Here is a 23,710-nt window from a genome sequence, read left to right as displayed (position 1 = left end):
TATATTTTTAAATTAATATTTATTAATGTTTAACTTTTCAGTTAAAGCAGGAGTCAGCAAACTATGACCCATGGGCCAGATCTGGTCTACCTTTTGTTTTTGTATGGCCCATGAGCTAAGAATAGTTTTTAACATTTCTAAATGGTTGAGGAACAAAAATAAGAAGAAGAATATTTATGACATATGAAGTTTATATGAAATTGAAATTTCTGTGTATATAAATTAAGTTTTATTGGAACACAGCTGTGCTTTATATATTGTCTGGACGCTTGCTCTATAGTGGCAAACTTGAGTAATTATGACAGAGACTGTATGGCACATAGTACCTAAAATATATTCTGTCTGGCTCTTTCCAGAAAAATTTTAACTAACCCCTGAGTTAAAGCATCATCTCTATTAAAGCTCTTATATACCAAGAAATTGTCCTTAGCAAGGTTTTACTGTGTACTCTTTCAGTTAAAAGTCAGACAAACTGATTGATTCTATTTTGGAATTTTTTTAGCTAGATTGCTTAACTCTGTTAAATCTCAGTTTTCTCATCCATATAATGAGTGTAATAATGCTGTCATTATGAAATGGTAAAGATTAAATAGTGAGTGTCTAGCAGGCTCAGTAAATGACAGCTTATTAATACTGATGATAATCAGTTTTTGCTTTGTAACAGTGTTGTATGTTATATTTACATTTTTACAACTTTGCGTTTACAGGTATGATTTGACTCTATTTTATAGTGAAATGTATATATACAGTTTAGATAAAGATTTGTTCCTTAAATTATTAGATTTTCCAGTTATAACAAATTTCATTGTTAAGTGTTTTTATAATTTCTATAGGAAAGGAATTAGGTAGTGATAGTGTTTTATTTATTTATTTATTTTTAAAGATTTTCTTTATTTATTTGATAGAGAGACAGCCAGCGAGAGAGGGAACACAAGCAGGGGAAGTGGGAGAGGAAGAAGCAGGCTCCCAGTGGAGGAGCCTGATGCAGGGCTTGATCCCAGAAAGCCGGGATCACGCCCTGAGCCGAAGGCAGACGCTTAACAACTAAGCCAGCCAGGTGCCCCTATTTATATTTTAATTAAAAAATTTTTTTTATTTTGAGAGAGAGCAAGGGAGGGGTTAGGGGGAGGGACACCTGAAGAGGGAGAAGCAGACTCCCTGCTGAGTAGGGAGCCCAACGTGGGGCTCTATCCCAGGACCCTGGGATCACCTGAGCCAAAGGCAGACCCTTAACCGACTGAGCCACCCAGGTGCCCCAAGTTTTTAAATTTTTATTTTTTAAAGACTTCATTTATTTGAGAGAGAAAGAGAGAGAGAGCATGCGTGCACAGGAGCACTAGCAAGTGGGGGGAGGGGCAGAGGGAAAGAATCCTGAAGCCCACTCCCCGCTGAGGGCAGGCTCCATCTCACCACGCATGAGATCATGACCTGAGCTCAGTAGATTAAGCCTCAGACTCTTGGTTTTGGCAGAGGTCATGATCTCAACGTTGGGGGGAACCTGCTTCAAGATTCTTTCCCTTTGCCCCTCCCTCCACGCACATGTGCACCTGCTTGCTTGCGTGTAGGCTCTCTCTTTCTCAAAAATAAATAAATCTTAAAAAACAAAGACAAAAACAAAAAGAAGGAGCATCAGCCTTACTTTTTGGATTAGGTCAAACAAGTAATGCTATTTCTGTTGATTAGCTAAACTATGTAAAATTACTAGATTGTTGTTCCATATGAATATGAAATTAGTTTGATAACTTCTGGCTCCTAGGGTTAGTTTTTTTCTCCTGAGATAGATTTTATTGGATATTTATTGTTATGTTTGTTTTAGGCTAACTAAATTGGGAACACTGCGAGTGATCTTCATCTTACAGAAATGACAATTTCTACCAATACATGTCATTTTGCTCTGTGAAGAAAGCTGGATGCAGAAAGATGAATTGAGATAGATAGAAAAGGGTCAAAATCTTTCTTTTCCCTTCCTGTAATCTTGCATCTTTCTAGCTCCCTTGCTGCAGTATCTGCCCTGTACCCCTGCCTTACCTGGAGTGCTAATCTATTGACTTTTATTTTCACTCATTCACCTCCTCCTTTCTTACCCAGTGTAGAATCCACTGTAATTACACTGTATTTTTACCTGACTTTGTATTTTTCCCTCACACCCATCTGACAAAGCCCTTTCTCTGGATAAACCTTTGCGGAGCAGCTAAATGATGCTGGAGGATGAACTAACGTGGCAGATATCACTAAAAATTATTGATCGTTGGCCTGAACTGAGCCCAACAATCTTGCAACTGTGGTTTTCTGGAAAAGTTCATTTTCTCAGTTTTTGTAATGATTATTTTATACTTTCTCTTTACCCTTTAAACCTTTGAAATCCTCAGATGTCTTAAATACAGACCCTCAACAAATGGCCTCCCCTCATGATATCACGGAGATGATACAATCTATTATCCTCATGTTTCTTACACCAGAAATATACATATTCCCCTTTATTTGATCCCATCCTCTGCTTACCCTCCTGTTATTTACTCCAGCAGAGAATGTGTCTCCTTTCTTGTCAGATAGTAATACTGACACCTGTGTTATTGATTTCATCTCCCTCCTTCCTTTTCAAGGTCTTTTAATCATTTATTCTTCTGTCTTGAATCTTTAACTCTTTCATTCCTTACTATTTATTTATTTTAAAAGGTTTTATTTATTTATTTGAGAGAGAGAGAGACAGCCAGCGAGAGAGGGAGGAGTGGGAGAGGAAGAAGCAGGCTCATAGCGGAGGAGCGTGATGTGGGGCTTGATCCCATAACGCCGGGATCACACCCTGAGCCGAAGGCAGACGCTTAACCGCTGTGCCACCCAGGCGCCCCTCATTCCTTAGTATTTAAACAAGATCTCATATTTGGACTATGCTCTCCTGTCACTACCTGATGTATCTGATTCCCTTAAAAGCCAAAAAATTTGAAATAGTCTGTAAATTCAATCTACATTTCATTTCACACACTTCAACCATTCCTGTGTCATTTCTGCCTTAATCGGTGCACTAAGAGTACTTAACTTACTAAGGCCCCCTATAATTTTTAAACAAATTTATTGAGATACAATCATCATGCAACAAACTGTACATAGAGAGTACAGTTTGGTGAGTTTGGCCTGTATGTACCTGCAAAATCATCCTCTCAGTCAATTGGCTTTGTATCTTTTTCAAAAATCAATTGCCCATGTATGTATGGGTCTATTTTTGGACTCTGTTTTGTTCTACTGATTTAGATGTTAGTCTTAGTGATGATACCTCTCTGCCTTGGTGGCAATTAGTGTTGGTCTACCAATTTTGTTCTTTTATTTCCAAAGTTGGGCCTATTTCGTATTTTCATGTGAATTTAGCATCAGTTTTATAATTTCTACACAATAGCCTGCTGGGATTTTTACTGGATTGCCTTGATTCTATAGATCAGTTTGGGGAGAATTGATATCTTAACAACATTGAGTCTTCTTACTCTTGAGCACAGCGTATTCCTTTTTTATGATCTTTTAAAATTTTTTTTAGCAGTGTTTTGTAGTTTTCAGTGTACTGGTCTTTCAGGTTGTTTGTTAGATTTATTTCTGTTTCCCATGAAAATAACAGCTCTTTGTGGCTCCTCAGTAATTTTTGAGTGTAAAGGTATCGAGACCAAAAGTCCCCCCTCCAGAAACCCCCTAGAAAAACCCCAAAACAAAACTGAGAACCTCTGACCTAGCCTACACTAACTTTTATATTAAGCTAAAAATGAGAAGGTGGCCATATGCTGAGTGAAGCTTGTTACTCTGAAAGATAGAACAGATACCAGGCCAAAGCAGTTAGCCACAAACATGTACCTAAAATCCGAGTGTGGAACATGACCAGAGAAGTTACAAAAATAATGAATATAAAATAATTAGCATTTAATTAACTTTGGTGAAGGAATTTAAAGGATAACTTGACTAATTATTGCTGATGCTAGTATAAATTTAGGCAGTTTAAAATTGTAACAAGTTTTTACTGGTTGTCTATAAGTCACTTGGTAGTGTTGAACTAGAATTTATTGTTAAAGAAGCCTTTTATACATTTAATTATAAGAGGGAGTCAGAGAAGTAGTTACTCTTCGCTTCCAGTTAGAAGAATATTGTTTTCCAAACTTACATATTTAAATATTTAATTCTTTCTACAAAAGAACGATAATGAAATTTCTATTGTCCTTTGATTTATGATGGAAGGAAATAAAGTTGTGTGTTCAGTATTTGGAGAGAAGCAGTAAAAATGTAAACAAAGCAAAAGTAATAAAAGCAAATTAAAAAAGACCTGTAAATGAGGAACAGACATTTCTGAAAGATAATGTGCATTTTGGAAATAAAGCCATACTGTTTGAAATTAAATCTTAGTTTCTGTGAGTCACATTTCAGTCTAAAACCTTAGTATATTTCTGTGGATTTTTTTGCTGTGAGATGTTTTTACGTTTTTTATGAGGACAGCTCTATTACTTGCATTTTAAGGTAAAAAAGATGATAACATTTATTTATCCTATGAACATAGGTTCTGTAGCACTTGCACTTGGGAAACTATTTGTTGCAAAGACAGTATCTGTACATCATTGGGACTTTTGTGATATCCAAGAACATTTACGCTTTTAGAAAAATAGCTCTAAGACTGAGAGTAAACTGAAACATCAAAGCAGTAGGAGACCATTACAATGAAACAAATATTTGAGTGATACTGTCTTTAAAGTATTCATTTGAAAGTTAACTTGATTTGATGTATTTCATATTGATCATATTTTCAATTCCATAATTTTCTCACTATATAGTATTTAACAATCATAAATTGAATCTCTGAAGTTTGGTCTTAGCCTCATTTTGATTCATCTGAAAGTAGGGTAAGTAATTCTGAGTTGTGTTATTTGCAACTTTTCTCAGTGTAGTTCATATTGTCCATTGAATAGGTGTATAGCTTACCCCCCGCTCCCCAGATTTTCCAAAGTCTAAAAATTATTCAGAAGGTAGAGCTGTTTTCTGGTGTTCACCCTATGATTCTTTCAGCATAAGGGTCAACAGCCTTACATTTTTAGAGCTGAGTTGGGGTGGCTTAAAATATTTTGTTCAGTTTTCATTCTGTAGATGAGAAAAGTAGAAACGGAGAGGGAAATTGATTTGCCTGTGTTCTCAGTTTCCATTTATTTGCCTCCCTTCAAAAAATTTATCCATCTGTTCATCCATCCATCATTTGAAAGAGCGTGATTCTCAGAAAGGAATCACTTAGATGGAAGGTTTTTTTTCTTTTTCTTTTTTTATGTGTGGTGTAATTTAAAATTTTAAAGAGTTACTGATAAATTCTTAGTTAGGAATAGAATTGAATGTATGTTATGCTTAGTGTGTTTTATATGTTTGTGAATTTTTTGAATAGTAGATATTTTATTAACTACTGAAAAGTACTGAGATGACCTTTAAGAAAAATACTAATTAGAGAAAATTTAAGAATTACTCTGTTATTAAATGTCAGAAGTTTGGTTTTTCTAATGCAAATTTCTCTTAAGTTTGGGTTATGGAATTGTTTTAAAGATATATTTTGCTCCTTAGTTCTCAAACTGTGGTCTCTTAATATCATTTCTCACCAAAAAGAACCAGGGCTCTTTGGAGAAAGGGCCGATTCTAGGTCAGGAGCATAAAATGTTCAAGATAAGCCTGGAGGAGTGATTCTCAGATTTTTTAGCTCAGAACCTCTTGGTGCTCTCTTAAAGTGATGAAGGCTCCAAAAAGTTTTTGTTGATGTGAGTTATTTTAGCTATTGATATTTACATTATTATACATTAAAACTGAGAAATTAAAACTATTCATTTAATTTTTTTTAAATATTTATTTTTAGAGAGATTGCATGCGCACGGAGGGACTGGGGGAGGGGAGCAGAGGGAGAGGGAGAAAGAAATTTAAGCACATGCCATCCTGAGTGCAGAGCCTGATGCAGGGCTCCATCTCATGACCCTGAGATCATGACCTGAGCTGAATTCAAGAGTCTGACACTTAACTGACTTTGCCACTCAGGCCCCTATTTATTCATTTAAAAATAACAATAAACCAATTATATAGTAACATAATATTTTGTTTTAGAGATAACTATTTTCAAGAATGGAAGACTAGAATTATTGCATTACATTTTTGCAAATCTAATGTGTGGCTTAACAGAAGATGGCTAGTTTCTCTTAACTGTTTCTGAGTTCAATCTGTCATGATGTAAGTATATATTACATATAATATGTACACATATTATACATGTGTATATAGTTTGTGCATGTGTGGTGTTCTTGTGTTATAGAATACGAAGAAAATCTGGGCTTATGTAGATATGAAATTAGAAAAGGTGGAAGTACTTGAATAAAAGGCCATTTAATTAATTAATTAATTTTATTTATTTGTCAGAGGGAGAGAGAGAGAGAGCTAGAGCGAGCACAAGCTGGGGGAGCAGCAGGCAGAGGGAGAAGCAGGCTCCCCACTGAGTAAGGAGCCTGCTGTGGGACTCGACCCCAGGACCCTGGGATCATGACCTGGACCAAAGGCAGGCGCTTAACCAACTGAGCCACCCAGATGTCCCAAAAGGCCTTTTTAGATAATTGTGGATAATTGTCCTTTGATTTATGAAGTAGGAAAATAAAGCTGTGTGTTCAGTATTTGTAGAGGAACAGTAAAAATATGATTAAAGCAAGAGTAATAATTATAAATGAATAATAGACATTTATAAATGATAATGTTTTTTGGAAATAAAGCCATATTGCTTGAAATTCAAATCGGAATGGATATTCTTGCTAAGTAATAGTTTTTTTGAAGGTTAATTGCAGTGTGGAGTCTGAAACTGTATTCGTGAACTTTCTGTTCTCTGTTACATTAAATTCCATTGTTTTTTTTTGCACCTTGAATGATTTATTTCCATTTTTAAATTTGTAACATCTAGCATTGTTCATTCAGAAATAATTGATTCCATGACTAATGCAGATCTTTAAATAGTGGTACATTTTATTACACAGTATTAAAAAATTACATGTATTAATATCACCATTGATTTTTATCAGAATAAAAAAAGATTCTTTTAAGTAGACTCCACACACAGCATGGAGCCCTTTCCATCCTGAGATTAAGACCTGAGCTGAGATCAAGAGTTGAACACTTAACTGACTGAGCCACCCAGGCACCTAGGAAATTTTTTAATTAGCAGAAAGCTGTCAAGGCTATGATGGTAGATCCACATTCTTCAAAATTCTAAATTTGCTCAAACACCAGATTTTATCATTGGCAACAAATCTGTCATTTGTTCTCTTGAAATGATAGACTCATTTTGTTTATTTCCAAAAAATGTATGCCCAAATTCCCCAGTCTGAATAATCTTTGTCAATTGTTTAAAATTTCTTTTATTATTATTTTTTGACTTTTTTTTTGAAGTAAAGATGATGTTTGTGAAAAAAGTGGCTAGTTCAGCTCGCATTTTGAACAATCACAGGTTTTCTTACCCCAAGGTAACCATAATGTTTGGTGTGCAGCTGAAATGTTTAATGCACGCACATAATATTAAAAAGATACATAGTCATGGGTGAAACTGGAATTTTTGTTTTTAACTGAGTGCAGGGTGGTGAAGAGCACAGTGACTGCTGGTACAGTTTGATGTCACTGACTTGATTTGCGCTGTGGTGCCAGCATTTCCCCTCTGGTGCTTTTAGATCATCAGTGCAAATCTCAACACGGTGTCCAAATTTCTGAGTATGTTTACGAAAGTAGGTTTTGACTGTAGATTTTATGATAGGGTCTCAGGTACTCTCAGAGTTTTGTAGAGAAAGCCAGAAAGCTATCAAAGACTAGGGTCGTATCAAAAGGACTCTGGAACCAACTTAGGAAGCTCCCATTAACTGATCATCGAGTGTTTATAATTGCAGTGGATAAAATATCAAATGTGTTTAAATTTTTGAGTTCATACTGATGCATAAAACCAGAATACTTCATTGGTTACCTGGGAAGGTTTTTAGGGAATGAACTCATTCTTCTGAAAACTGGTAAATACAGGTAAGTTAAAAAACCAGCATTTATTTTGCTTTTATTTGATGAGTTGTACCTCTGGATCATCAAATAAGGAGTTTTTCTCTTTATGGAGTTGTTTTAGTTAACGTGTGAAGGAGGAGTGGGATGATAGAGTATCACTGTTTTTCAATCCTAAACGGAGTGATGGATCTAAGCATTGGTGACCAGTGACTGCTTATATTACAAAAGTAAGAGAACCAGACACTATTTGCCTTGTCGTGGAAGGTTATAGTACCACTTATAAGGAACTCACATCTCCAAGTCAAGCCTTCATCGGATTAGGGCTTTAAATTCAACTACCAGTTTACAGAAAATATGGAAGATAGACAAACATGTTAATTATGTTGTGGGTGTGTAATTGGCAAAGTCCAGAATGTGGGTAACTATAGGACAGTCAAGCTGCTTCAACAAATAAATTGTGAGGAAAAAAAAGTAATAGGAAACTTGTAGATAAAAAGAGAAATGCAATGTATAAACCTCATTTGGTGTTTCTGATTTTGTACACACTATTAAAGAAAATGTGAGAGAGAATGAGAATGAACTAATAAATTTAAGAAAATTGAATTCAGACTAGATTTTGGTATTAAAGGATTATTGTTACTGTTTTTGGTATGGTAGTTATAGTGTAGTTATATATATTTTGAAGAGTTTTTATATAATGCCAAAGTATTTACAGAGGAAATGATCTTTCTGAGATGTGTTTCAAAATTAGCCCACTGATGTATGTGCCTGTAGGTAGGTATGTGTAAAATACGATTGTCTGTGGATTGATGATTGTTGAAGCTGGGTGATGAGCACACAATGGTTCATTATACTATTTTTTTCTTTTTTTGTTCATTATGGAATTTTCCATAGTAATGTTTTTGCTCAGACTTATGATAACAGTTTTAAGGAATCATTCCTTCCTCCTGCAACACTGGAAGAAAAAGAAAATATGTACAAAGTTAAACATGTAACATAGTTTTATCTCTACAGAATTCTTTTATTTAAAAAAATTGTGAAATGTTTCTGAAAATCAAAAAGGTTCGAGAATAATATAATGAACACCTGTGCACTGATCACCCGAGGAATAAAAAAATTACACAGTGTGTACTATTGCCTAATTACATTTTTCTCCCTTATCCCGAGATAATTACTATTCTGAATTTGATGGTCATCATTTCCATGCATGTTTTTGTGTGTGTGTGTGTGTAATGTTTTCTTATATATACACACACACTAAAGAATATATTGTATTGAATTTGTATATTTTTTAAAACTGTTAGTGATACTATACTGAAAGTATTAAAGTTTTTGGGGTTTTTATACTTGAAGATTTATACATATCAATATATATCTTTATGTCTATGTTATGCTGGCTCTTTGAAAAATAGGAAATATTGCATTATTTTAAATGGTACATTAGGCCCATTTTCAAATGTATGCTTAATGTGTATTTTCAAACTTCAGATACCTTTTCAGTTGAAGTAGCTCCAAATTTAAAGCACTTGGCATAGTTAATCTGAAAAAAACACACTGTTTTTCATGTTTCTAGATATTTATTATTTGTGCTGTACCAGCCAGTGTTTGAAATACTGGGTATATAGAATAAGACATGCAAGGTCTCTACCTTTGTGGAGTTTATATAATTTCAAATAGTAATACATTCTCTAGGTACCTTTTAATATCGGAAGTGGACGGGCTGGTGAGGAAATGGTCACGTGTTTGGGTTACAGCCTGAAATTCAAAATTGCCAGCTCTAAATAGAGCTGGGAAAAATCACCCTCCCGATTGAGAGGACAGCAAGATCTTGTGGTTGGGGAAAAACTTGCTGTATTCAGGGAACTGATAGCCATTGAGCTGGATCCCAGTGCATGAGGGGAATGTTGTGAGAAATAAAGTCTGAAAGGTAGACAGAAGTCAGATGACAGTGGGCTTAGTACTAAGGCTGTGATAACTAAGATTTTACCTAAAGTCTGAAGGGAAGCCATTGAAGGTTTATTTTAGCTGGATACCAACTTGATGAGATTAGTGGTTCTACAAATCTACACATGTGATGAATTGGTATACAAATATATACTTAACCACTGTCAATTTCCTGGTTTTTGCTGTTGCCCTATAGTTCATGTAAATGTAACCATTGGGAAAACTAAGTGAAGGGTAGAAGGGACCACTCTATTGTTTTTGCAACTTCCTGTGAGTATTTATAATTATTTTGAAATAAAAAGATAAAGACAATCACTGAGAAAATAGATTATTGGTAAGCAAGAATGAAGGCAGAGTAGTTATGAGGCTGTGATTTCCAAGTAGAGATGGTGATTGTTGGGCTTGGGTAGTAATAGCAGATATGGAGACAAGTGGATGAAGCTGAGTTGTTTCAGAGATGGAGCTGATTTTGGGTTGATGTGTGAGGCAGGGAGTCCAGATTTTTTCCTGAGCAACAATGGTTTCATTTAGGTTTGGGTGGGTTAAGATTGGAAGAGGAATATGTTGAGAGGAGGAACTAGAAATTGTTTTATATTGGGCTTATTAGATTGGGTAAGCTATCAGGGTGAAGCTGGAGTTGAGTGTAGGAGCCAGGCAGCATTTAGATCATAATTACAGCGGTGGGATTAGATAAGATCACACTGGCGAAGAGTGGAGAGAGTGGAAAGAAGAGGGCTAAGGATAGAGCTGCCCACGAATCAGCTTCTAGAAATGTGTCATAGGAGGAGGAGCCAATAGAGGGGATCTCAGAGAGGTGGTAATAGGAAGAAGATAAAGAGAGAGTGGAGTCATTGTGAAAGAAGAGGGAGTTCTCGGATTTGGATAGTGCTGACATACTGAGTATGACGAGGAAGGAAGTGACCATAGGAGATTGGGAGACCTCGGGGTGCAGAAGGCAAGCTTGAAAAGTGAACAGGTTGTACAGAGATGGAGAGAGCAAGTACAAGCACCTCATTCAAGGAGTAGCAGAGAAATGGGGTGGTAGTTAGTGGGAGCTTTCCTATGTCATATTAGTGTGCCAATGGGTATGATACAGTTGAAAGAGTGAGATGATGAATCAGGGCAAGATTAATTGAAGGAGCAAATACACTGAGAATGCAGGAAGGGTTGCTGGGTCATGTATAGAGGGGAGGAATTGTTCTTTGTCTCAACATACCAGCCAAAGAGAGCCTTTTATTTTTTTATTTTTTATTTTTTAAAGATTTTATTTATTTGACAGAGAGACAGCTAGCGAGAGAGGGAACACAAGCAGGGGAAGTGGGAGAGGAAGAAGCAGGCTCCAGTGGAGGAGCCTGATGTGGGGCTCGATCCCAGAAAGCCAGGATCACGCCCTGAGCCGAAGGCAGACGCTTAACGACTGAGCCATCCAGGCGTCCCCAAAGAGAGCCTTTTAAAAACATCAGAGCACATTACTCTTCTCAAAAACTTTCCATCCCACTTAGTATAAAACTCAAAATCCCTACAGTGGCTTGCAAAGCTTTAAATGGTGGTGCTCTCTCCCACCTCACCCCCCCCCCCACCTCTGACCTCCACTCTATTATTCTCCTTTGGGTCTGCTTCAGCCATACTGGCCACCCCACTTTTAACTCAGTATAGCAGACCCCTGCCTTGGGGTCTTGGTGGTTGTGACTCCTTCCTGGACAGCTCTTTCTGCAGGTTTCTGCATGGCTTACTCCTTTACTTCTTTCAGACCTTTCCCTCCGTGGTATCCTGTCAATGTAGTTTTCCCTGACCACTGTCTAAAATTGCAACCCTTCCCCTGCACTTTTTATTCCCCCTAAGCTGCTTTTCTTTATAGCACTTCCCACCACCTTAAACACTGTATGATTATTTACATATTTACTTTGTCTCTCACCATTAGAATGTTCAGTCTCTAGGGGGCAAGAATTTTTGTTTTGTTTACTGTTGGTAATACCTAGAACAGTATCAAATGTGCAAATGTATAATGAAAGAGAACAAGGAAGAAAGAATGTGGGTAGAGAATCAAATAGGTTTAAGGATGTGGTAGTGGGAGGATGGTGTGTTCCTGTTTGGGCTTGTAACAGTTACAAAGCAGGACTGAGAATGGACTGGGGTGGGAGGGATGATTAGAGTTTTGAGGTGAGCATAGGAAATGTAAAAAGTATTTCGGAGAGTGGAAAGGTGAACTTTCAAGGTGTGATATAAGATTGCTGGATAGGGTTGAATGCACATTTATGGTTTTCTGAAATGGAATGTGTTTCTCATTTAAATTAATAGAACTTCAGCAATGTTAAGCTATAAAACAGAGTAGGGAAATATGCTTAATTTTTTTAGGAGAGAGTAGAGTTTTGTTTTTTTTTAAACAGTGATCTTTATAGTATTGAATTTACAAGGGATGTAGGATGTGTCCTAATATAAAATAACATTCTTTTTAGCCTTACCAATAATTCTCGGATCGTGGGACTCCTGGCTCAGCTGGAGAAGATCAATACTGAATCTACAGAATCAGATACTGCCAGATATGTTACGTCAAAAATTCTTCATCTGGCTCAGAGTCAAGGTAAACTTTAATCTCTTGTTTTTGAAATACTTATTCAGTTCTTTAAAAGTAGATGTTAAGAATGTTCAAACTTTTGATAAATAGATGATTTTCTGTAAAAATTGAACTTTCTCAAATAGACTCAAGAAGTAGAAAACTGAGTAACTGGAATGAATTGCTGTTCAAAGCACTGTTTCTAAAAATGAATATGATTGCCCCCCCCATTTTCAAACAATACTTAATTCCAGTGCTACTTGCTCTAGAATGTTGACAAAAAGATGTCAGGTAGTATAGAACACTGGTTGCTAGTGTGATCCCCACTTGAAATGCAGGTTCTGTCATTCAGTGGTGGGGTGATCTTAGGGAAATTTTGAGTCTTTAGGATTTAGCTGCACCATCTCCAAAATAGAGATAAGAGATATCAGCAATTATGAGATTTACATGAGAAGCATGTAAAAAGAATGTTAAAATGTTCAATAAATGATATCTGTAATTAGGCATCATTTCAATAGATACTAAAAAAGGAATTTAAGGTTCCAAAACCTCTGTTTGAGTAAAAAAAAAACAAAAAAAAAAAACAAAAAAAAAACCCTGATTTTTTTTTAAATAAGGGTAAACCAGCTACCTTAATATTTAATAGCAGTATATTGAACGCATTCTGTTAAAATTTAAGCCCAGATATTTTATAATTAGTTTTTAATTTAGTTTTTAAAATTATTTCATTTTGGAGTTTCAGGTCCTTTAGTAGGCATTTACTGTGTTCAGGAACTCTGTCTATTAACCCTTCTTCGCGGTCATAGACCGTTATTTTGATAACTTCCTCCTACGCAGTTCATGTGTTTAGGGAGTAGTTGACAGCACTCCAAAACCCAGGTGAGGTCTCTAATAGATGACATTTGCTTCCAGCAAAATCTAAGATACCTGTCTATATTTTCTAATTCAGCAAGTCACTGTACTGGATTCTAGCCTTTGAAAGTATTGTGCTTATTATCCAAGGTCAACGTACAAGGATGTACATTGTATTAGTGCAAAGTTAGATGTACCAAGTATATTCACTGTATTGTTATATGAAATACTTCCTCAAAACAAAACCAACAAAAACAAAAGAAAACAAATTTCTTAGTCCTATAGATAACACTTGTGTACACTGCCCCCACCACTGCAGACTTTTCCCATCACAGCCTGGAAGCCCCTACTTCAACATCACTACTGAAAAATGCCCCAACCATGCCACTACCAGAGACTACCCCTCTATCTTGCCACTCACCACTGGGGGTCCAACCCCTGAGTGCTATCCCCTGGGTTGTGTAAGACAGTGACTTTGTTTATAGTACCTTGGATTAGCCAGTCAAAACAGTGTAAATTAGTAGTGGAAGACTGTCCCATCATCATTTATAGGATAATTCAATTGGCTATCCATTTGAGACAGAAAGATTAGAAATTTATAGTTCAGGGAAGAAGAAATGCAAATAACCAGTAAACCTATGAAAAGTTTCTTTAACCCTTTGAAAGTCGGGAATTGATAATGAAAACAACAGAGGTACTTCTCAGGAGTTGGACTGGCAGAAAGTAGAGAATGACAGTATCCAGTGTTGGGGACATGGGAAGTAGGGTATTCTCATACACTGTTGGTGGTGCAATAGTTATTACTGACTTTGGAGATAAGAATCTGGCAGTGTTTATTAAAATTTAAAGTGCATTTGCTGGCTGACTCAGGAATGTATTTGACTAAAATGAAAGTGCTAATAGTAAAGGAATGTTTGAGGATGTTTTGCAGCATTGTTTGTAATATCAGAGATCAAGATACCCCCTAAACATCCATCAGTGAGAGAATGGTTGAGTTGATTTTGATGTAGCCCAATTGTGGAACTTTGAAAGTATATTATAGAGTTACTATCAAGAAGTTATTTGTGATATTTGGGATAGATAGCTTATATGTGGAACTATATGAATTGTTCTGGAGTCCTAATATATTAAGTAAAAGAACAAGTTTCTTTAGTTCATATAATTATACGTATGGCCTCATTTTTGTACAAAATAAACCATTAAATATGTATGTAATGTTTATATGAGTGAGACAAAAAACCAAACGCAAAAACAGAAGTAGGCATACCAAATTTTTAGCAATAGTTATCAGTGGGATGGAAATGGCGGGAAATGAGGTAAGTTCCTCATTTACTTAAAGTACTTTTCTACTGTTAGAATTGTTGCAATAAGAACATACTATTTGTGTATTTAAAGGATTTAAAAAAAAACACACTCCTACAATACCTGTTTACATAGTGGAGATATACATTTCCACACTCTGGCACTAGTTTTCCTTGAAGGCATTACATTTTCTGTCTTTAATAATGTACTACTTATTTGTAGCACGCATGGTACTTTTTGTAATTTACCCTTAATTTTTTCCCTAGAAACATAATAATTCTCCATTTCATGTATATGGTCTAATTTGTTGGCATACATCTCTTGGTAGTAATTCTCTTATAATCCTGTTAGTTTCTGTAAGTTAGGAAGTGATGTTCTTTCTGTCATTCTTGGTTTTTGTCCTTTGTGTCATCTGTCACTTTTCTTGATCTGTCTAGCTGAGTGGTTCTCAGCATGGGGTAATTATCCCCTCCACTTGCCCCAGGACACTGGCAGTATTTGGAGATATTTTTGGTTGTGAAATTTGAGAAGGGGATTGTTACTGGCATCTACTGGATAGAGGCCAGGGATGCTTCTGAACATTATGTAACACATAGTACCACCCCCTATAAGAATTATTTGGTCCAAACTGTCAGCAGTGCTGAGGTTGAGAGACCCAGGTCTAGCTAAACATTTGTCTTTGTTGATCTTTTGAAAGAACCAACTTCTGGTTTCATTGATTTCCTCTGTTTTTCTTTTTTCTATTTCATTGATCTCTCATCTTTATTGTTTCCCTCCCACTTGCTTCCGCTTTGGTTTGCGCTTCCTTTCCCATTTTCTTTCTTTCTTTTTTTTTTTTAAAGATTTATTTATTTATTTATTTATTTGACAGAGATAGAGACAGCCAGCGAGAGAGGGAACACAAGCAGGGGGAGTGGGAGAGGAAGAAGCAGGTTCATAGCAGAGGAGCCTGATGTGGGGCTCGATCCCAGAACGCCGGGATCACGCCTTGAGCTGAAGGCAGGTGCTTAACCGCTGTGCCACCCAGGCGCCCCATTCCTTTCCCATTTTCTTAAAGTGGAGCTTTGATTATGGATTTTGAGAACTTTCTTTTATAATGTAGTCATTAAAGCTATAAATTTCCCTGTAGACACTACTTTAACTGCATCCTACAGATATTGGTATGTTGTATTTTTATTTTCATTCAGTTCACATAGTTTAATTTCTTTTGTGATTTCTTCTTTGACCCATGGATTACTTAGCAGTGTGTTGTTTAATTTCCCATTATTTCAGAATTTCCTAATTTGTTTGTTGTTTTCTAATTTAATTCTATGGTTGGAGATTTATATGTTTTGGTCCTTTTGAATTTATTGAGATATGTTTCATGGCTAAATATATGGTCATTCCTGGAGAATGTTCCATGTGCATGTGAATGTTTCATCTGCTGTTGCTGGTGGAATGTTCTGTTAATGTTGGTTAGGTCAGGTTGGTTGATGGTGTTGTTCAAATCTTCTGTACCTTGTTGGTTTTCTAGTTAGGTGCTCTGTTGAGTATTAGAATTGAGTATCGAATTCCCTACCCGTTGTTGAACTGTAATTTGTCTTTTCAGTTTTGTCAGTTTGGGTTTATGTATATTTGAGGCTCTGTTAGCTGTGTAACATTTAAGTTGTTAAATCTTTTGATGGTTTGACTGTTTCATCATTGTGAAATGTCTCTGTCTCCAGTAATATTTCTAGATTAAAAATCTGTTTAATCTAAAAAAGAAATCTGTTTAATGATAATACAACCATTCTAGCTGTTACGGTTATTCTTTGCATATTGTACCCTTTTCTTCTTTTACCTTCAGTCTGTTTCTCTTTTTTATTCTGGAGTGTGTTTCATGAAGGTAGTTTATTGTTGGATCTTGCTTTTTAAAAAGCTAATCTGAGTGTTTATTGTTTCCAAATCTGTGTACTTAATTCCTGTGATTGGATTTACATCTGCCTTTTTGCTATTTGTTTTCTGTGTGATTCATGTCTTTTATATTTCTATTCTCATCCTTTACTGCCTTCTTTTGTGTCATCTGATTTTTTAGCTTTTATAGTTATTTTCTTAGTGGCACCTGTAGGGATTACAATATAACATTGAACTTCAGATTAATACCAACTTACTTCTGGTAAAATACTGAAACTTTCTTCCAATATAGCTCCATTTCTTTCTCACTCCTTTGTGCTGTGTTGTCATGTATATTATACTTAATAGATGTTAGAAACCCAATGATACAATATTATAATTGTTGCTTCCACAGTTTTTTTTTTCCTAAGATTTCATTTATTCATTTGACAGAGAGACAGCCAGCCAGAGAGGAACACAAGCAGGGTGAGTGGGAGAGGAAGAAGCAGGCTCCCAGCTGAGCAGGGAGCCCGATGCGGGGCTCAATCCCAGGACTCTGGGATCACGCCCTGAGCCGAAGGCAGACGCCTAACGACTGAGCCACCCAGGCGCCCCTGCTTCCACAGTTTTAAGCCTTGTAAAAAATGTTAGGAGAAAAGTGGAAAATTCAGTACAGGGTTTTGAATGAAGAGCAGGATTTAGAGCCAGAAGATTGGTAGTTAAAGTAATGGAAATGAAGTGAAATTCTCTCGGGAGGAGGTGTAGAGGGAGACAGTTGAGATTTGTGTTCTGGGAACTGTCTACATTTGTATTTTGCTATAATAGAGTTGTCTGAAAATGATAAAGTTCATTCATTTTTATGATTTTTATGTCCTCTTGATGAATTTACCCTGTTATCATTATGGATTGTTCCTCTTTATCTCTAGTAATTTTCTTTGCCTTGATGTTTATTTTGTCTGGTAGTAGTGTAGCCGCTCCAGCTTTCTTGTGCTTGTTGTTTGCATGATAAGCTTTTCCCATTCTTTTCCTTCTAGCCTGTTTGTATTTTTGAATCTAAAGTGTGTCTGTTGTAGATAGCACATTGACATTCTCTGCCTTTTAATTTGAGCATTTAGTTTGATAACTTTTAATATAATGTTGATTGGACTTAGGTCTACAGTTGTTTTCTGTTTGTCCTTTCTGTTTTTATTTCTTGTTTCTCATGGCCCTGGCCCTCTTTTGTGTTATTTGAACAATTTTTAGAATTCCATTTTAATTTACCTATTGACTTCTTAGTGATACCTGTTTGCATTTTTTGAAAGTCATTCCTCTGCAGATCACAATAAATAATCATTAACACTTTGCTTAGAGTTAATATTGTAACCTCATATGCGATTTAGAAACCTTAGAACCTTTCATATCCATTTATGTTTACTATTCTTTAGTTATAGTTGTGATATATATCACATCTATATACATTATAAACCCTAAAAGACAATTTTTGCTTTAGACACTCATGTGTATTTTGAAGACATTAGGAAGAAAAAAAGTAGTTTTTATATTTACTCACATATTTACCGTTTCTGAAACTCTTTTTTTTCTTTGCCAAAGATATGAGGTTGATCTGTCATAATTTCCCTTTAGCCTACAGAATTTCCTTTGGCATTTCTAGTGGACAGGTCGGTTGTGGAAGAATTTTTTTATCTGACAATGGATTTATTTCACCTAATTCTTGAGGGATATTTTTACTGGGTGTAGATTTCTGGGTTGATGATTTTTGTCCTTCAGCACTATAAAGTGCATATAAAACAGTGCTTCCACTATTTTTTCGCTTCCATAATTTCAAAGGAGATGTCTGCTATTTTTGAATCTTTGTTTTCTGAAAGTTGTGTGTTTTTCTCTGATTGAGTTCGTGATTTTCCATTAGTTTTGGTTTTTAGAGGTTTGCTTGTAGTTTCCTTTGTATTTATCCTGCTTGGAATTTGCTGAGCTTCTCAAATCTGTAAATTTGCGTCTTTTATCAATTTCAGGAAATTTTTGCTGATCAAAATTTTTTTCTTCTTCATTTTCTCTTCTTTTGGTATATAGTTATACATATGTTAGACTTTTGGAGATTGCTTCAGAGGTCCTTGAGGCTCCTGTTTTTCTTTTTTTTTTTCCTTGTGTTTTTTTTTTTTTTTAAAGATTTTATTTATTTATTTAAGAGAGAAAGAGTGAGAGACAGGGATAGAGGGCACAGGCTGGGGGGAGAGGCAGAGGGAGAGGGAGAAGCAGACTCCCTGTTGAGCAGGGAGCCCACTGGGGGGCTCCATCCCAGGACCCTGGGATCATGACCTGAGCTGAAGGCAGATGCTTAACTGACTGAGCCACCCAGGCACCCTGAGGCTTCTATTTTTCAATCTTAATTCTCTCTGTTATTCAGATTGGATAATTTCTCTTTTTCTATGTTCGAGTTCACTGCTTTTGTTCCTCTGCATTCTGTCATTATGTCTATCTGATACTTATTTTACCTATTGTATTTTTCTTTTCTAAAATGTGCATTTGGTTCTTTTTTATACTTTTTATTTCTCTATTTTGTGATTTCTTACCTTTTTTGTTTATAGTGAGCTTATTTTCCTTAATGTAATTAAATGTAATTATAATAGCTGCTTTAAAATTCTTGCCTGTCATAGCATTTAGATTATTGAAGGTGTTGAGGAAAGCATGTAGTGGTATAAGAACTGGGAAGGACTGATTTAGACAAGCCAATGGAGGAAGCATTGCCAGCAATGTTAGGTAGCATAAAGAGGTTAGTTAAAGATCTTTTTGATTTGACAGTTAATAAATTGGCCACAACAAGAGCACTTTCAAGTGGTGGAATTAGAAGGAAGATTGCATTATGCTGTAATGTGAGTGGAAAATGAAAAAATCACAGGGAGTAGAGACTTTCTGTCATGGGGGAGTTTCACTGAGAAACCAGAAGGAATTAGAGGAGGAGGCAAGTCAAAATAAGGTTTGTTATGTGTGTGGGAAAATAGAACACAGTATGTGGGTAGAGGTTGAAGCCGTAGGTTTATTATAAGTAGGTAGAAAGGATGGGATTTAAAACATAGTAGAAATGACACATCCTCTTTCCCTCCCCAAGACTGGAAAAAGGAATGCAGAATCGTCAAGGATTGGATACATGAATGTATGGACCTTGGCCATTATTTATAGGATTTCATCTGTGGTTGACTGATCACTTTGTTTCAATTCACTAAGGGAAACGTAGATGCCGAGAGTTGGGAACAGAGATCCAGAGATTGAGAGGAAAGGTTGAGAACTGGCACACATTTTGGAATAGCTGTGGGCCATGGCAGGGCAGATGGTGATGGCTGAGAGTTGGGTAAGTGAAAACAGTAGTTTTGTGTTTCCAAATGAAGTTGGAAATGGTGAATTTTTTGGTACTAAGAATCTTAAACTAGGAGAAGAAATTCTTGTGGCCTTATTTTTAGTGTGATATAGGAATAGAGAATGCTCATTTTGGAATCCAGGTGAGGTGTCTAGAACTGATTTTATGGGAAAAGAGCACTACCACTGATGAGTTAGAAGTTTCAGTGAAAGTGACAGTGAGGCTTCCCTAGTTTTTAGAAAGCAAAGAGGAGTAGGAGTGTTAGGAGGCTGTGGTCTGAGAGTGGGAGATTGGAGGTTAAGAATCCAGAGGTAGGACAATTTGAGGTCTGAGAATTGAGAGGAGGGTTAATAAATTGGAACACAGGGGGAAGGGTTTTGTTGTTAACATGGTCAAGAAACTGCGCAGCTAGGTATTTGAATGAATCAGCTACATTGACATTGAAGTCCCCTTAGATGATGACAGAGTCTAGAGTAGAAAACTGTAGTGCCTAGTTTTCGTTTAGTGTGAGGAGTAAACTGCATGATCGTGTGTGTTATAATAAGAGGAGTTTTTGGTTTGTTCCATGAAGGTGAGAAAATAATGTTTTGTTAGTAGAGGAGATCTTAGTCTTCTGACTATTCTGTGTGATTAATATTGAAAAATCATTTGGCTTTAGTATTAAACCAGTTGTCTTATTTATAAAGTGTTAAGTCAAGGGTACATTGTAGATATTTAAACAATATTTATTTTACAACTTCATACTTACTGACGGAGGCAGCTGGGCCAGGGATATGACAAAGCGTCAGGAGAGGAATCACTTTTAAAAAAGGAATTAGGTTTTACAAATATTAATGAGTTTTCCCTTTTTTTATAGGTAAAGAAATTTGTCATTCTTTTAAGCATTAGTAATTATGGCAATAGGGTGTAGAGATAAACAGTGTTTTAGATCTTCAGATCATTATGCAAGTTTGTGTTAGAAAGATTATAAAGTGTTTATCAGTTTTACAGAATTCATTATCTGGATCCAAGATGATGCATGATAGCATGAGATTGTTGCTTTAAAGAAAAATATGATTTCTAATTTCTGTTTTTATTTTGTAGTAGTTATTGATAGTTGTCACAAATAATATTATACTGTAACTTCCCTGTAGCACATTTGTCCCTTTCTTTAATAACTTCTAATTTAGAATAACCTGATTTTCAGATGGATATTAGAGTTTTTTTCTGAGATTTTTGTGACTCCTGTTCTACATCTTATATACTTCATGTTCTTGTGAAATTGTAAATGTGTAATTTGTGTGTCGAAACTGTACCGCATATGGATTTTTGTTTATTTGTAATGGAATTTGAACAGGATTTGCTGTGGGCAGAAGTGTGATGTTCTAAAGGCGTAGGCTGACTTTTCCCCCTTCCCCTTATCAGGGCTTCAGGGCTCATTCTGCCCTTAGACTGCTTGATTATCCCTGTGTAGAACAAATTTGGTACTATCAATCTCTTGAACTTTGTTGTGCAGTGTGTGCTGTATTGAAAATAGATTGTGTTCTGTTTTTAAAATCACAAAATGTGAAAGGAATGGCATTGTCATCCTGTATTAGAAGAATTTTCTGGCACTAATATTCAGGTGTAAAACAGTTGGAGAGGGTTAACAAGTCTTTTGTACAACAGCCCTGCCTAAAAGAGTGATTCCTGTGACTGTTTTAGAAATACATGAAATTAATGGAAGACTGTAAGCTTTAGGTTCAGAAACACCTGGGTCACCTGGTTTCTTTCACTTACTGCTCAATGACTTCGTGCAGGTTTCTTCTCCTTTTTGAACTCAAATTTCTGGTCTGTGAAAAGAGTAATTTTTCTCCTGGAGGATTAAAGTATAAGTCATAAATGAAGTAATACAGGTCGAGTACATATAATTTGTATCTGGTCTACCTAAGTGTTGGCCTATGATCTACCTTTCTTGTCTTGTTAATCAAAGGAAAAGAATAGTGGAGAAGCTCTTAGAAACCTTTAAATAGAAAAATTTATACTTGTTTTTTCCCCCCATCTCAGATAAAAGGGATTATTTGGGTGATCTGGTCTCCAGATTTCTTGCAGAAGAAGCAAGTTTTGTTTATTCCTTAGTTTTGTTTACTTTTATGTAATTCAGAATTTTAAAATAGTATTAATTCAGTAAAAACATTTGAAAATGGTACTAGGTTTTTGTTTTCACCAATTTTGATTAAATATTTTCTAGTTCTAGTTATAAAGATAATAAAGAAGCCTGCCGTTACCACCTCCTACCTCACCTCCAGTTGTGGTACTCATACTCTGTTGTTGATTTTAAGATTATATATGACTGACAGGGATTCATCTAGTTCATGATAGGAGATGTGATTAATGCAAGGAAGGACTTGTAAACTGAGATCTGGAAGGTCCCACCCAGTAGAATTAGCAACATCAGAGGGAGGAACATCCAAGAACCAATTTAGAATGTTTACTGAGACCAGTGGAGTCATGTTGATTCTACATTAGCTATAGAATAAAGCTATATGTAATTTTTTCTTGTTTTAGAAGAAAACTTTTTTATACCTTTCAGAAAAGACAAGGAGAGAAATGACAGCCAAAGGTTCTACGGGAATGGAAGTTCTTCTGTCAACCCTAGAGGTAAATCACTGACAGGCAACTAGTACAAGGAAAAAATGTATATATGAAGTATAAAATTTTTATCCTAAAGGTAAAGCCAATGAATGGAAGTTAGTTTTATGTTTTACGTTATCACTTGGAACGGTGGCAGAAACATTCTAATATGTATTAGGTAAACCTCTAAGTATATTTTCCTATGATTATAATGATAACCATATTTTAAATTTTAACATGCCATTCCACTTGGTAATAAAAAAATAAAGCATTAGCTGGAAATAAATCTTGAGTATAAAATAAATGATTGATAATGGAAATTCTCATGTATTGTTTTAGGTGATACATATTTGTGATTTAGTTTACTACATATATTGGTTGAATAACTATATTATGTTGGTAACAATTAAATTTCTATCCCAATGTGAAATTTTTGGGTGGATCAGCAGGATATATTCAGACTCAGGATTTTAAATTTTATTTAGTGCTGTGTTAAGAACAGGGAGTGAGTATGTTGTATACCTTAAACTTACATAGTATTATATGTCAAACTCTATATCTCCATAGAACTGGAAAAAAAAAAAAACCACGGGGTATTTTTGATAGGAATTACTTCCTATTAAAAATGATACAAGATGTCATTTTTCCCTAAATTGATCTGTCAGTTTAAAGTAATCTCAGTAAAAAAACCCAGCAGTTTTGTTTCTAAAGTTCAGTGGGTAGTAAGGAGGGCACGTATTGCATGGAGCACTGGGTGTTATACGCAACTAATGAATCATCGAACTTTACATCAAAAACCAGGGATGTACTGTATGGTGACTAACATAATATAATAAAAAATATTATTATAATAAAAAAAATAAAGTTCAGTGGGAAAATAATAAGAGTAGAAAGGACGCTTCTGAAAAAGAAAAGAGAAAGAACTAGCTGCACCGAATATCAGAGAACATTATAAAACGTCAGTAATTTAAGTAGTTTAGAAATTGTGCATGAGTAGTAGACAGACATCAGTGTAATGAAATGGAAAGTCCACGAAAATAAATTAAGATCATATGGCAATTTAAAACCACTTAAGAAAGGTAGCATTTCAGGTCAGTGAGAAATGGAGGGATTATTTACAAAGTGGAGCTGGGGCAGGTTGGTAGCCACTTAGAAAAGAATAGTGGATCCTTACTTCCTACACCAAAGTAAATTCCGTATCAATAGCAAAGATTTAAGCATGGAAAATAAAATCATAATACTAGAGGAAGTAATGG

At 35.6% G+C, this 23,710-nt stretch overlaps 1 protein-coding gene across 4 annotated transcripts in view; it reads left to right on the top strand.

The window, feature by feature from the left end:
- Nucleotides 1–23,710, top strand: part of AGTPBP1 (ATP/GTP binding carboxypeptidase 1) — a 157,639-nt gene that overhangs the window by 27,268 nt on the left and 106,661 nt on the right. For all 4 annotated transcript variants that reach the window (XM_026518752.4, XM_044391131.3, XM_057305577.1 and 1 more), the window contains exons 3-4: nucleotides 12,411–12,535; nucleotides 22,414–22,481. In XM_026518752.4, the coding sequence (XP_026374537.2) occupies nucleotides 12,411–12,535; nucleotides 22,414–22,481 (193 nt within the window). The remainder of the gene's footprint in view (nucleotides 1–12,410; nucleotides 12,536–22,413; nucleotides 22,482–23,710) is intronic.

The sequence above is a fragment of the Ursus arctos genome, unplaced genomic scaffold (assembly GCF_023065955.2).
Source record: "Ursus arctos isolate Adak ecotype North America unplaced genomic scaffold, UrsArc2.0 scaffold_33, whole genome shotgun sequence".
NCBI lineage: Eukaryota > Metazoa > Chordata > Mammalia > Carnivora > Ursidae > Ursus > Ursus arctos.
This window is presented reverse-complemented; position numbering and strand designations above follow the sequence as displayed.